This window comes from Ambystoma mexicanum, chromosome 9 (genome assembly GCF_040938575.1).
Source record: "Ambystoma mexicanum isolate Mex_15411 chromosome 9, UKY_AmexF1_1, whole genome shotgun sequence".
Taxonomy (NCBI): domain Eukaryota; kingdom Metazoa; phylum Chordata; class Amphibia; order Caudata; family Ambystomatidae; genus Ambystoma; species Ambystoma mexicanum.
The window spans coordinates 639,363,773-639,379,108 of record NC_090931.1 but is presented as its reverse complement, the minus strand read 5'-3'; the positions used below and the strand labels follow the sequence as shown (position 1 = coordinate 639,379,108).

The following is a 15,336-nucleotide window of genomic DNA, read 5'->3' as shown; positions in this document are numbered from 1 at the left end:
AGGTATGTTATTTTGATGCCATCTCAACAATTTAAAAAAAATATATTTTTCCTATAACTGTTGAGATATGGTATTTGGACCCTGTTAGGTAGAATGGACTATTGGATTTTTTATCAAAGGGGAGCCTTTTTCAACACTCACTGATTCTTTAACCCTAACACGGGGAACCCTGTTTACCTATGTTGGCTACATTTTAGTGGAGTTACATTTTCCTAGTGTTTTCTGGCATCTGCATTTTATTATTGCAGCATGCAGCACTGTCTGTGCAGTGTTGCTGGAAGCCCCTTGAACTTTCCTTTTTATCTTACCTGTGTTGCCACATGTTACCAGGGCAGGGGGACAACCTTGTGTCCCTTCTGTAATTTATTTGTGGGATTAGCACACCCCACCATATGAGGAGGGCTGAGGGAAACACTGTCTCCCTTTTCTCACTGTTCCAGTAACTTTTAGTAACTGTTACAAGTTCATCTGACTGGCTCGTGGTAGTATGCCTTTTTGCACAACTTTGCATGGACTTTGGTTGCAGGCTGCCATTGCAGCTGCGACAGAGGACACTAGGGTCACCATTTGCCTAAAATGGTGGCTGCACTTTTTTAAGCCCTATTCATGATGACTTGGTCTTTCCTGAGCCTTCTTCAACCTGCCTGGGTGGGGGAGGTCTTGATGGGCTTTTTGTCTTTGGCGGGCTTTCCTTGGGAAGCCCAAAAGGCTCTCTGAGTGCCTGAAAGGACAGGAAGTGGGGAAGGTACCAGTAACTACGCTGGTCTTTGTCCTGTAGTGTGCCTGCCTGGAACCAGTTTGAACTGGGGAGCTGGCTCTCCCCTTTGACTGCAACCCCCCTGATTTGCATGATAGGCTTGTCTGGTGATTGGTGGGCTCAGCCAGTTTTCCTGCATAAAATGCTTTGGCCCTGGAGCTCAACATCAGAATCAACACTGGACTGAAGAGGAATTCATAGAAGAGTGTCCCAGCAACTTCCAAGCAACTGCCAGAGCCGTTGAGTAACCTCTGAAGACCTGACCCGAATTCCTAGTGACAGAGAAGATCTCTTGAAGACGGCCTTCTCCCATGAACTGGTGGGCATAACCAGTCTCAAGACCACCTGTATTTTGCGACATCCTTCGAAGAGCTGCAACCTTCCAGGGCTTCAAACTCCCAATACCCTGGGACCTGTGTCATTTTGCCGTGCAATGTCTTGCGAAGTGCGGTTTCAGGTGGAACCTTGTGGGCATCCTTGTGGGCCTGCAGTGACTCTTTTCAACTCCTAGATGTCCCTTCAGCTGAGTTGTGGACTAAGAACCAAAGAGAAGTCTGCCCAGAAATCCAAATCGAGGACAACTGTTGCCTCACCTTGGGGACCAGCCTGCTGCATCAAGTTCTTCATTGCAAAGGTACTGTCCTAAGCCTAGGTACATACCTTAGTCTCGCTGAGTTGTTCTTGGAGGGCTGCAGTTAAGCTGTTACGTGCACCCCTGCTCCAGGGAACCCTAAGTCCCTTCTGGTTGGACCACGCATTGGGCCCTAAATTGATAAACTGTTACATGCAAGACCTGAAGAAAGCTTCATAGACTCAACTCTGTCTGCTACTTATCCACTTCTTTTCTCCTCAGCCCTTGGTCACTGGATACCCAGTGCCCCCTTTAACTCTCTGATACTCACCTAGTATAGGGATGGACTTGTACAGATTGGTTAAGCAGGGCTTAACTGAAGTTGCAATAGTTGATCTAATGTTTGCTATTCAGTATCAATAGTTTCTCACTTTGTGTTGCTTTACATTTGATTTAAAGTGTGCTACCTTTTATTCGAATGTGATATTGATGTATGAATAATACTTACCTGACTTGTAGGCCCTTAGTGCATATTAAATACATCACTATTTTTACATAACTTCTAGTGTGTCAGTGTTTCCTTGAACTGAGTCTATGCTCTAAGTACTCTGTACCTCACTACAGCCCTTCTCCCTCCTTAGACTAAGCCTGGATGCTCAGCCATTGCGACCAAACCTTTAGGTAGTACAGGCCTAAACTAAGAGGTGTAACCCTGTCAACAAGGTGGGCATTTCCAAGTTCTGTCACAGACAGCAACTTCTGTAAAACTCCCTAACAGACCTGTTAACAAACTTCCTTTGCCATGTATAAGTCAAGGCAAACTGTGAGAGGGAAAAGTAATGCAGTCAACACAAATAAGACCTTGCTTGTATAACCTTGCAAGGTTATACAAGCGCCCATGTGCGTTAGTCAGCCATAGCTCACATTTAGCCTAATTATGTAAGTTAGCCTTACCTTACTTTTAGCCCATTTGTGTTAGTCATATCTCACATTTAGCCTTATTGTGTACGGTAGCCTTATCTTGCTTTTAGCCCATGTTTGTTAGTCTGCCATATCTCACATTTAGCCTAATTATTTAAGGTAGCCATACCTTGCTTTTTTGCCCATTTGTGTTAGTTAGCCAAATCTCACATTTTGCCTAGTTGTGTAAGGTAGCCTTACCTTGCTTTTAGCCCATTTGTGTTTGTCAGCCATCTCTCACATTTAGCCTAGTTGTGTAAAGTAGCCTTTCCTTTCTTTTTAGACCATGGGCCTCATTACGACCCAGGCGGAGGACCATGGTGCTATTAGCACCATGGTCCATGCCGGTGTCCGCCATGGCGGAATGGGGAATTACCACCCCATTCCGAGGTTGGTGGGGCGGTAATTCCCCCATGCCGCCATGGCCCTTCCCCATTCCCATTTTTGCCCCATAGGGCTCAATGGGAATGGGGAAGGCGCTAATAACGGTACCGCAAATTGCAGTACCGTTATTAGCACCAAAGTCCCTTTGCAGGTCCCTACTTTAACGGCTGGAAAAACCAGCCGTTAAGGTCGGGTCCCGCAAAGGGACCTCGTAATCAGGCGTTAAAGGGTTTAACGGCGCCGACACCTTTTACGGCGCCGTTAAACCCTTAACGCTAGGGTCGTAATGAAGCCCCATATCTGTTAGTCAGCCATATCTCGCATTTAGCCTAATTGGGTAAGGTATTATGCAATCATCTAGCAATTAGATCGCCTGTGAAACGTAGCACTGCTCCATTCTCCTCTTGCACACCTCACCTTTGCAACTAAGTGGAAGGCACCGGCTCACTTCCACGCACCCTGCACTCACATATAACACAAACACTTTTGCACATCACTTCTGCCATAGGAATGAAGCTGTCATGATGCCTACCCCCGGGCATCCGGATCGAGTCCATCAGCCCCGGAAGCAGGCATCCAGATACTTATTAAAACCCCAACAGCCCCGGCTCATCATAGAAATCAGCCATAGGCGCCAGGCTCATAGACTTTACTTACCTTATGCAGACCATGCTGCAAATGAGTCCAAGCCAACATGAGGCCTGGATGGGACTATTTTATTACAGGGACTATTTTTCACTCGGGTATGGTTCTGGGGAACTTCTTACCTGGGACTACTTTGCAGGCTATTTAAACCACGCCTGAACAGAAGCCCATGCTTCGTGTTATTCTGCATCCAGCAGCGTAACGCTCACCGTGTCTGCAAGTCAGCATCCAGTCTTCTGCCACGCCCGCCTCGAATCCATAGCTCCTAGACAAAAGGAAAAGAAAGGAGAAGAGGTTAGATCACGGATATTATTTGATTCCTTCCCTGTTTCCGGACCCAGCACATATCCGAGCCTGGAAAGGACATTATTTCAGCATGCGTCACTTCGCCAGCAGCAACGCCACGTTATACTCACCAGTCCACTGCATCTTTCGACTCGGCGCTGCCTCCATCATTTTCTTCGTCGAAACCCAGCACCTGGGGGGAAAACAAAAGGAATAACAAGGTGAGCCGAGAAAACCGACAAGGACAATCTCTTGCCACCATAGGCTTACCTGCTTTACCACCGGAGGTATTATCCTTTAATTCGCCGCATCTTCCTATGCCGCACATATAAAGGGACAGAAAACAGCAAGTTAAACTCGTGCAACTTTTACCGGACAGTGTTTGGTAATACAGACTCTTACCTGAACGCCATCAGCTGCCTCCAGGCAATATTCTTTTGGACCCAGCTGCAACCTAAAGAGGGAATGGAACATGAGTGAACATCGGACATATTGAACTCTTTGAACTTTATAGACACTGGAGTCAATATTCCTCCGGAACTCCTCCAGTACCTTCAAACCAGTGAAGTAACTGGTATCTACGCGCCCCTGCATGCCATGCAGGATGGAGAGCTCATCATTTGAAAACATAGTTTTAGTGGGGAGAACGAGAACAGTTGGGGGGCCATCACTAAAGTCCACGGGTGGCTAAATCCCTTTCTCCACTTGCAGGAGAATACTTCTACGAGTCCAGCAGACAAGATTAGGCGGGCCAGTCCAGACTGTCATCTCTGTACTACTCATCACGTTGGTGGAGATCGCAGCTGTCTGGGTCCGATCGACGCCCCTGTGGGAACCAGGTGAGCGTAACAGAAGCTACTTTTAACAACAAACATTCAAACTGTAGCTTCTCAAAACCGTACTATCCTAAAAGCTTTAAACACCATTGCACCATTAAAACTGCGTAAACCGAAACCACGCCCTCATCTGAATTCAAGGTTCACACCTCATTTTAGAGACCTCCGCATAGCAAAAAGAAATGCAGAGGCACATTGGAAAAGTATCCCATCTGACACCAACAAAAACTCCCTGATCACTGCATCATCGATCTATAAAGAAGCTATATTCTGCCCCAAAAAAAGATGCTTACAACAATCGTATCTTGTTGTCTGAATCGAATACTAAAGAGCTCTTTAAGATTCTTAAAGAACTTGAGTCACCCATAGCCCCATTTGATCAGTGTAACACAGATTCCTCCTGGTGCACTAACATTCAGAAAGCTCTCCTTGATAACGTCACATCTCTACAAACAAAAATCAATATTAAAAAATGCACTTTAATTTAAAGATCATTTTTAGCAAACAGAACTAGGCGTGTCTTCTCACTGACCGCTTCGGCTGAACCACCACCAGTCTTGTGTGGAGTCCCACAAGGCTCTTGTGACTCTCCAACACTTTACAATGTATATACTAAGCCCCTTTTTGATATTCTCGACTATCTGGGTGTCACCTATACCAATTATGCTGATGACACCCAGATACTCATCCCTATCACAGGTTACCATACTGTTGACTCCAAAGCACGTAATGATGTTTACTCGGTCATCCAGGCCTGGATGGCACATCACTGACTGTGTCTAAATGATGAGAAAACTGTGCTACTCATCCTAGATTCTCACAGTAGACTTAGTAAATTGGACTCTACCTTCAAATCCTTTACCACTGACGGGAATACCATCAACGTTTCCAAGGATACAAAAACATTAGGTATCTACCTTGATTCCACTGTGTCACTCATAAAACAAACACATGCTGTTGCATCTGCATCGGCCTACACCTGCAAGCTTATAACAGCTTGCAGACCGTTTTTGACTGCCCCTAATTGTATCACCCTCGCCAGAACCCTTGTTATGGCAAACATTGATTACTGTAATGCCTTATACTTAGGTACCAGCCAAAGAAACATCAACAAGCTCCAAGTCACCCAGAACAATGCTATAAGGGTAGCCATTAACATCCCTAGGAAATCTCACATTTCTGACAGGCAACAAAGTCTACACTGGCTCCCTATTGCCTCCAGAATATCACTCAAAACTCTTGTGCTTACTCACAGTTCCAAAACTAACCTGGCACCCGTCTATCTTGCTAACCGTTTCACTGCCCACATTCCTAACAGACCCTTAAGATCTGCAGAAACTCATTCACTGGTAATACCCCGATTCAAGCTCCAGAAAGCAGGGGGATCCAGCTTCCCAGTCCTCGCCGCTAAACTCTGGAACACGTTACCATATTCACTTGGAGCTGTACCATCTCACCTCGCATGTAAGAATAAAGTCAAAGCATGGCTCATCGAGCAGGACCACACCATGGGCCTCATTACGATCCAGGCGGTAACCATGGCGCTACTAGCGCCATGGTTGCCGCCGGTATTTTACCAACTCCGCCATGGTGAATGGCAGAATTACCGCCCCATTCCAAGGTTGGCGGGGCGGTAATTCCCCATTCACCATTGGCCCTTCCTCATTCCCATTTTTGCCCCGATAGGGCTCAATGGGAATGGGGAAGGCGGTAATTACGGTACCGCAAATTGTGGTACCGTAATTACCTCGAAAGTCCCTTTGCAGGTTCCTTCCTTGACGGCTGGTAAAACCAGCCATTAAGGTCGGGACCCGCAAAGGGACCTCGTAATTAGGCGGTAAGGGTTTAACGGTGCTGACACCTTTTACGGCGCCGTTAACCCCTTACCGCCTGGGTCGTAATGAGGCCCCATATCTATTATGTAAATCTGGTGCACTTCCACTATCATCTCCCTTTACCGCGTGTAAATACACTATCATATGTTAGTAACTGTGCCTTCTCTGTAAATATGTGTACCCATCTCAGTTATATTGCTCCAGTGTTGTAAATTTGCTTTCAGTGTTGCATTTTGCTATTATTGTAAATTCACTGCTACTTTATGTACCTCCTTTGTTACCCCCTCCCTAAGAAATGCACCCAGATGCCTTCTCAAATTCTCTATCTCCTTAAACACAACCCCCCCCTTTAGTCCTTACTATGCCTCTGCTGCGCCCATACACACTCCATTTAGACATGGGTGACTAGCACGGTCTTGGCCACGTTCACGTAACTTCAATGGCTAAAATACACACACGCATAATAGCACCTCCAAAATTCTCCCAAATATATTGACTCCGTTCCCTCCAAGGCTTTCAACCATAAGCACATTGGGACCGTAATTATGGTGAAAGGTGCTATAACAAATGACTGAATGAATGAATGATGGGATGGCACACAGAAAGATTTGTTTGCAGCAATGGTCAGTCTTATGCTTCCTAAAAACGGGATCTCTGGTTGCTTCAGTCCCGTGGCCAACCTCCCCCTGAGAGCACAGCTCATGCCAGTTCCAAATGTTTCAGGCATTGAGGGCACCCCTGGACTCTGTAGTCTTCCTTAAGAAATGAGATTACCTCCCTCCAATCATTGGCGAATCTGGGTACCTCCTTGATCATGGCAAATGATGCCCATTTTAGAGCCACAAAGTCCCAAACCTTCCTAAACAAGTCTTGGAGTGACAGGATCTCTGCCCCGTTCCATCGTTGCGCTATAAGCAGAAAAGCTGAAAGTGTAAGTATTATGCCAGCTTTCCTTTGCGGTTTAGACATAACTACCGGAGACCCTTGATCCATCCCAACAGTATTTCCTCTGGAAGTGCGCTTGCCTCTTCACTGAAGGCCTGGACCTGCACCTCCAGCACCTCTCACCAAAAGGACTCTATTTTGTGACATCTCCACCAAATGTGGGACCAAGTGCCTGTTCCCCCGAACCCTCTCCAGTATGCCTCCAAGGAGTCTAGAAGAATCGTTTGGAGCTTGCCCTGAGTATAATGCCATCAAAATATTATTTTGTACCAAATCTCCTGCAGCTGGGAAGATTTAAACAACTTGGGCATGAGTCTTCACAACCTCTCCCACCTGTCCCTGGGTAATTCCCTCCCAAGAGATCTTTCCCATCACACCCATGTATGACCAAGTTCTCCGTGGGATAGACTCATCCAGGATCTTATACAGAGATAAGGCCACTGGAACCATCCTGTGTGGTAAGAAACTTTTGAAAGGGAGTGAACTGGTGTGATGCCGCCGCCTTGACCTGCAGATTCGATAGCCAGTGCCTAATCTGAAAGTACCTCAGACTTTACTTTTGATCCACCCCAAGGACTTGTTTGCATTCGACAAAGGATCGGATTACAGTCCCCTCAAACACATCTCTAAGCCTATGACACTGTCCCATTTGCCACTTGTAGAGTGCCCCATGTTCCCTTCCTGGAGAAAATCACGTCTTACTGAAAATGGGCCTAAAGTGGGATGTGAAGGAAGTAATACCATATTTTCTGGACAGTCTGTCCCCGATGTCAGCTATTAATTTTGTTATTGCGCTCAAGTACATACGCTGGGGTCTATCGGGTTGTTGCAGCCATAGCACGTCCTTCACGTCGTGTTTCACCACCGCTCAGTCCATGCCCACCCACAATTTTTCCTTATGCCTTGCAAACCAGTCCCTAAATATCCGAATCTGCTCCGCCTCGAAGAGCAAGTGAAAGTGAAGGAGTGCCATGCTGCCTTCCCTACGCGGGGCTGTTAACTGGGAGTAGCTAATCCTGGGTCTCTTGCCTGCCCAAATGAAGTGGCCTGTTAATTTGCACAGTTTTCTGAAGAAGCTCTGGGAGACTAACACTCGGAGGGCCTGGAACAAGTAAAGAAGCTGGGGAAGGATGACCATTAAGACTGCACAGACTCTGCCCATCCAGGATACCTTAATTGCATTTGTGGTGGTCAGCTTTGATAGATGACAGAATCGGGTGGAAGTTACTTGCATACCATTTGATAGGGTCAGAGAGATAAATACCCCCAGATATCTAATCCCTTTGGGGCTCCAGCTGAAAGGTGAGGCTGCTTTCAAAGCTGCTGCTTCTTTCCTCCCCTAAACAGTTCTAATTTAGCCTGATTCATTTTTAAGCCAGAAATTGCCCCGGAATCCAAAAACACTCTCACACTGACCCCCCAGTGATGGCCTCGGGATCGCAAGCATACGCAGCCAGTCGTCTGTGAATGCCGCCACTGTGTGCTGAGTTTCCCCAAACGGGCTCCCTTGTACCTCAGAATCTCTGAGGGTTTGGAGTAACGGCTCCAGGTAGATTGCATACAGTAGGGCGAGTTAGAGGGGACGTCCTTGTTTGGTGCCCCTGCTCAAAGAAAATGCCCTTGAGAGGGAGCCGTTCATGAGAAGACGTGCAGGAGGGGATTTATAGTTGGCGCAGACTATCTGAATAAATTCACTTCCGAAGCCCATTTCAACCATATTACCTTAAACAAAAAAGACCACTCCACCCGGTCAAAAGCTTTCTCAGCATCGAGGGAAAGTAGGCCCACCAGGGTTGAGATTTTATGTACCTTTTCCACCAGATGGGCTATGCGCCTAATATTGTCTGTCAGTCCTGTATAAACCCTGACTGGTCAGGCTGAATCAAAGCTGGGAGAAACCCCTCCAGTCTGTTGGCAAGAATTTTTGTATACATTTTAGCATCTATGTTAATTAAGGCTATGGGCCTATATGAGCTACATTTTGAGTGGTCCTTATTGGGTTTAGGAATAAGTGTGAACATGACCTCCTCCATTGATGCTGAGATACAACCAGTTCTACAAAAGTGGTTGAAGAGCTTTGTAAGGTGTGGTATTAGGGTTCTAGTGAACGTTTTTTAGAATGTTGTGGTAAAGCCATCTGGCCCAGGTGATTGTTAAGAGGCTGCTTTTTTATTACCTCTCGGACCTCCTCCTCTGTTATTTCTTGCCCCAGTCCCCTTCTAGCTTCAGACCCTAGCGTGGGCAGGCTAATTCTGTTCACAAATTCCCCCTGTAGGCTGTCAGTGGAGTCCTGGGATGAGTAAAGTTCTGCATAGTATCGTGTAAAACATTCTTTTATGTCTTCTGTGCCGGAGTATCTGTACTCCTGGTCATCAGTGACTCCTGTGAGGATTTTCGAACTAGCCGCTCCCCTCCGGAGCCTCGCCAGGAGCTTGTCCGCTTCATTATCTTAAGCCTAGCAACGCTGCCAAACAAATAACAGAGATCTCTCAGCTCTCTTAATCCTAAGGGCATTTAGTTACCCTATGGCTTGCCTACATTCACGTTGCCCCTTCCTAGTGAGAGCGGTTATAGACCTTTCCTTTAAGTCTTCCATCTCAGCTTCCATATGGGATTCCATAAGTCTCATTTGCTTATCTCTCATTGCCTTAGCAGTGATGAATTCCCCCCTGATAGTGGCCTTGAACGTGTCCCATTGTGTGCTCTCTCCTGTGTTTTCAGCTCTGTTTAAATCAAAGAACTGGGTCATCTTGCCCTCCAGGTCCCCCCTAATGACGGGGGCCCATAGTAATTCACCTGGGGCCCTCTATCCCCACACCCCTGGTTTGCATCTGGATATCATTAGGTCTAAGGTGACCACAGCATGGTCGGCTATTCCCAGCAGACCCACCCTGATGCCCCTGATCTCTCCCAGCAGGGGAGTTGAGACCCGCACATAATCAATCCGAGAATGGGAACCATACACATTTGAAAAGAAGGTGAACCCCTCCTCTTCCCCTGGCACACCTCTCCATGCATCCTGGAGGCCCAAAGCATCATATTTATCCTGCAGAGGTGCGAAAGCTACCCCAATTTTGTGCGAGGGATCTCCCGAGCTTCTGTCCAGATCTCGTGACCATGTCAGGTTGAATTCTCCCATCATTATAACTCTTCAAGAGTTACCAAAAGATATCTTAAAAAAGCTTCCTGGGTGACATTGGGGACATATACAGAGGCTATTGTATAGCTTGATCCTTCGATCTCTCCCATTACCATAACATACCTACACCCTTTGTCTGCCTTAGAGTCCATTATTCGGATTTCTACCCCATCCCTCAATACAAGCAACACCCCACTTGTCTTGTTAGGTCCTGAGGCATGGAGGATCTGGGAGAAACCCCTAAGGTGGATTCTCGCCTGATCCTTCTGCAAAAGGTGGGTCTCTTGAATAGCCAAGACATCTGGACTGCATCACTTGGTGAATTATTCAAATCTTTTCAACCACCTCACGTTATGAGTCACCTACTTGAAAATAGCCAGGGCTGTGGCTCGCACATAAGCGTCCCCCCAACCCTCCACCACACAGATGCCTCCTCTCATTGCTTCACAGACCTTCGGCTCCATATTTGGCTGTCGCCCCAGGGTCACCAGATCCCTTAAGTCATCTCCTGTACCTTCCTCTATTCAAAACCCCAACTCCCAAAACCCTCCTCCCTGACCTTCCATCATCTCGAAACCCAACCACTGAGGCTCTCCCCCACACCTCCAACTATCCTCTCAGCCTTCCCCATCCTGACCCAAAGATGTCCGCAAAAATCTTCTGGACTTGCCGCATTCAGTCTTTCGATGGCCTCACTTTGTTCCCTGGTGTCGTTCTCCACCTCCTGAAGACCCCTCTCGAGGAGGTCCGTTCATTCCCCCATCTGGCCCACTTCTTGCCTCAATTCGGACAACGCTGTACTAAGATCTGACCTCATCAGCTGAAATAGCTCCTGAAAGGCTTTAGTCAGGGAGGATTGCAGGCTCATCAGGTCGTTCAGCAAGTCCTGCATCAAAAAGGGCTCTCCCCCACCACTGGTTCCCCCAGCTCTGCCATAGTAGCCCCTGTCTTATGTGTCCCTCTTGCCTCTCCCCCATATGGTGGGCAGGGTGCCCAGTGGATCCCCCATGGAGGAGGTTTGCTTCTGGGATGCTTTGGATTGGGCCTTTGACATCCAGGGAACTCCCCCGGCCCAGCGTCGAAGCCAAGGTCCTGTGTTGTAGGCTGACCTCGCTTCCACTCCCCCGGCACCACCGGTCCATTCCGCCCCATCCCCCGTAAGAGAGATTAGTCCCAGCACAATCCGGGTGCCACCAGAAAAGATGGCCTCCTTTCTCACTGCCACAGGGCCTGCCCCGCTCTTCTGATCATAATGCCTGTCCTGCGTGGCTCCGAAGTGCCACCTCCCCTCCCCTAGAATGTGGGGGTACAGGGGTTAGGGGAGTCCGATGAGAAGCTGAGCGAGTTTGCCCCCCCTTTCAATCCTCCTTCCAGTGTGCACAGGAGGACTCCACAGGCAACCCAAAGAGTCTCCTTGCCTGGCCTTTCAGGCCCTTCCCTCTTGAGTGCTGCGCCTCACATCCTTCCCTGGTCGCAGGACTCCAGCCGCATGACTAGCCTTCTTGTGGGAGAAAAGCACTCCCCAATGGCCCACACGTCTTGCTGTGGCGGGGGATCTGGCAAAGGGCAGCTTGGGTATAAGGTGGGCACCACCTCCCTGTCCCCTCCTCACCTTCAGTTCCTGGGGCTCCAAAAGTACCCCCAATTCCTAGCCACCTCCCCTGGGGTGGGGACCCTGACCAAATCACCCCCGCTGCCCATTGCTGCGCCGCGCCGGGAGGTGCACCAGTCTCCAAATCCTCACCAGCAGGAGCGCAGCCGATCCAAGCTGCACTCCTCTCACCTCCTCTCTGTCCCGCCATGATGGTCAAGCTCTGTGCCGCTCCGCTGACAGTCTCTGCCTGTACAGGCAAGGGGAGCTCTCGCTGTCCATGTTCTGCCGGGTTGCAGCGCTCTTCACTTGCGGGATCCCGGTGAGCCCCCTCTCTGCTTGACCGCCCATGGAGCCTTGCCCGATCAGCAGCAGTCTCACTTCTTCACACTGCCAGCGACCCCTGCTGGACCAGGCCCTCGGCAACCGCCAGATCCGGCTCAGGCAGCCTCAGCCCGATGCTCCCTTGCAGGCCAGTCCCAAGCGCTCACTGCTGCTTGCACCCGCTGCCCTTCTCGCCAATGAGGCCCCAATGCTGGCCCGGAATGGCAAGGCCCCTGCGCCCTGTTTGTCCTGGGTGTACCACGGCTTGCAGATGCCTAGAAAGTCTACATATGTGGGGCCGATGCTCACGCCCTCACGTTCTGTGGCAACAAGCTGTTTCCAGTGGCTTTGTGGTCGTGGGAAAGCCAATGGAAGAAAGTGAGCCCATGGAGCGGCTGCAGACACGTCTACCTGGTGCTGGCGGCCATCTTCAAGTCCCAGAAAATGTCTTTTCTTTATTCCTCATTTCACCAGCATTGGTATCAAAATTGACTTTTGTAAGGACCATCTGTTGGCTATTGCAATCTATTCGAAAAGAGGTGGGACACTCTTCACTTTGCAGAACAAAGCCATTATGTGTAACTTTGATGGACTACTTCCCCTTTACCCCCTGTCAGAAACCCTCCACCTTGGTGGGATTTGAACTTGGTTCTGGGTTGTCTAAAGAGGAGATCTTTAAGGCTTATGGCTTCCTCTGACCTTGACATCCAGTTATGGATCCAAGTGGCTGTCATATCTGCAAGGAGGTTGAGCAAGTTGCAGGTATTCTCCTGCAAGTAACCTTGTAAGGTTTCCCATGCAGATAAACTGTTTGTAAGGACAGTTATGTCCTTCAGTCCCAAAGTCTGACCTTATATCCACGTCTACCAGGTGATTTACAACCCCTCAGCCACATCATTCACCAGCAGAAGAATGTGGATGTGGCTAGGACCTTAATGCTTTATTTGAGAGGATACAACCTTCTTGTAGCACACTTTTTCTTACTCATGCTGATGTTCCAACTGGACACAACGTGGCCAAGGGCTCCATTGCCAGGTGGATCGTGTCATGCATTTCAACAGAACATCCTCAGCATGGGCTTTCTGCTCCTGAAACGGTACTGGCCCATTCCACCGTATTTAAGGCGGCATCAGCAGCTTTCCAACGGCATGTGGCAATTTCTCAGATCAGTCCGCCATTTGGACTACTTCTCATGTTTTGTGCAAAAACGATTGCCCAGATATTTCCTTCAGGCGAGATGCTTGCTTTGGCAGGAGGTGGTCAGTAGCCCCCAGTAATGTTTTGCTATGTAATCTGCCCCAATATAAATAGAGGAGTGCGAAAATTAAAAGAACATGCCTTTATGGTGATTACGTCACTCCTGTTCCCTGGCTCTCCCTCATTCACAGCTTCTCCCTGCCGTGCAGGATTCGAAATTGCCAGGAGCTGGGATCTATTTAGCTCCTGGATATAGCCATGGGGAGCCTGTTTAGCTTGAAACAAACAGCTACCAGGAGCTACTTTTGACTCCCCAGGCAAGTGGTGCCATACAAACAAAGCTATGTGATTTTAAACGTATAGATTTGGGTCTGTGTTTAAATGAGAATAAAGGACACACCTAAGGGCACAATTAAAGAATATTGTATGATATGTAATGGGCAAAACTAGAGTTTGCATCTTGTGCTCATGTTAGTTTTTCTGTGCACTATTGTCTGGCACCTGGCTCTTTAGAGGTAGCTCCTGCCAAACAGGTGATGTCTGATACCCAGGAGCTGCTTTTTGCTCCTGGTCAACAAATCCTAATTTCCATCCCTGCTTAGAACTTGCGCATTTACCAGTTCTAATTTACTACTGCTTTGCTCAAGGTAGTCCCAGCTATGTAGGGGAGCGTGGAAAGCCAGTGTGTAATGGAGTGGTCTTGTTCCAGGTTTCCAAATTCTTGTGAGGTTACATGCAGCTTCTTTGGAGCAATGTTCCAGCCTGGCCTACTGCAGGAGCACGCGTCCCAGCAAGCGGTTAAGGAGATGGAGCCATAGACTAAGAGTACCTGAATTATCATGAAGGTCATTGTTTTTTTTTTGTATTCCTATCCCAGGTGAGAGACCTTCTGAGCCCACGACTATGCCACTCACTGCCCGTCCGCTGGAACAAAACCCGTGGTTTTTACGTGGAGAGCCTCTTCACCGTGGAGTTTGAAAGCTTGGACACCATCATGGCTCTTCTGCAGGAAGGTACGTCTCATGGTGCTAAAATGGAGTGGATGAAAGCAATGGTACTGAAACCACTTTTCCACCAGGCTGCTACTGGCCATGCTGAAGAGGACCATGTGTTATAGACCATACGTTGACTTCCTTAAACAGTAGAGTGCTTCCGTGGCTAGATACAGACCCCAGATACAGTCTTCAAGTGCTATTTATTTATTCTATTTTATTTATTTACATTTGTAAAGTGCTCACACAGCCTGCTGAGCATCAAGGCGCTGTTACAGGAATTGGTTGTTTTTTAGTTGCATAATTGTTTTTGTCTTAGTTGCGCATTTATCACGCGCTTAAACACCCAGAGGTTTCTAAGCGCTGACCAGGGGATTGAACCTGTGTTGCTTCGTGTCATATTGCTTCCAAGGCACGCACCTTGCCGCTGAGCTATCCTCTGCTAGATTTGACTCCCTACTTACCAGAACTGGGAAAAGTATTGCTTCAGATTTAAAAAAAGAATTCATGTACCAACCTAGGATTTTAAGAACATTTTACATTTTGTTCATTTGCAAAGTCATATGGAAAACTCTAAACCACAAACAATTATCATGTATAACCCTCAAAATGAGAATGAGATAAGGGTAAAAACATGAAGGTGGCCTTCTGACATGGAGCGGAGCAGTGAGCCAAAGGATCAGAGTGAGTTGCAAGGATTTATGCCTTGCCTTCATGCTCCAGGACCCTTTCCTACCGCCTGATAGCAGAGAAAGGGCATTAAGCCAAATTAACGTTTCCACCATACTTTCCTCCTCCGTCTTCAAAGTTCACTTTGTTTTACACCTGCATGAGACTTCCATGCGTGCGGTAAACACATGGATTCCTGTGGCATC

General features: G+C 47.9%; 1 protein-coding gene across 2 annotated transcripts in view; it reads left to right on the top strand.

The window, feature by feature from the left end:
* Nucleotides 1-15,336, top strand: part of KIF12 (kinesin family member 12) — a 254,749-nt gene that overhangs the window by 116,558 nt on the left and 122,855 nt on the right. For both annotated transcript variants that reach the window (XM_069615347.1, XM_069615346.1), the window contains exon 7: nucleotides 14,347-14,482. In XM_069615347.1, coding sequence (XP_069471448.1) covers nucleotides 14,347-14,482 — 136 coding nt within the window. The remainder of the gene's footprint in view (nucleotides 1-14,346; nucleotides 14,483-15,336) is intronic.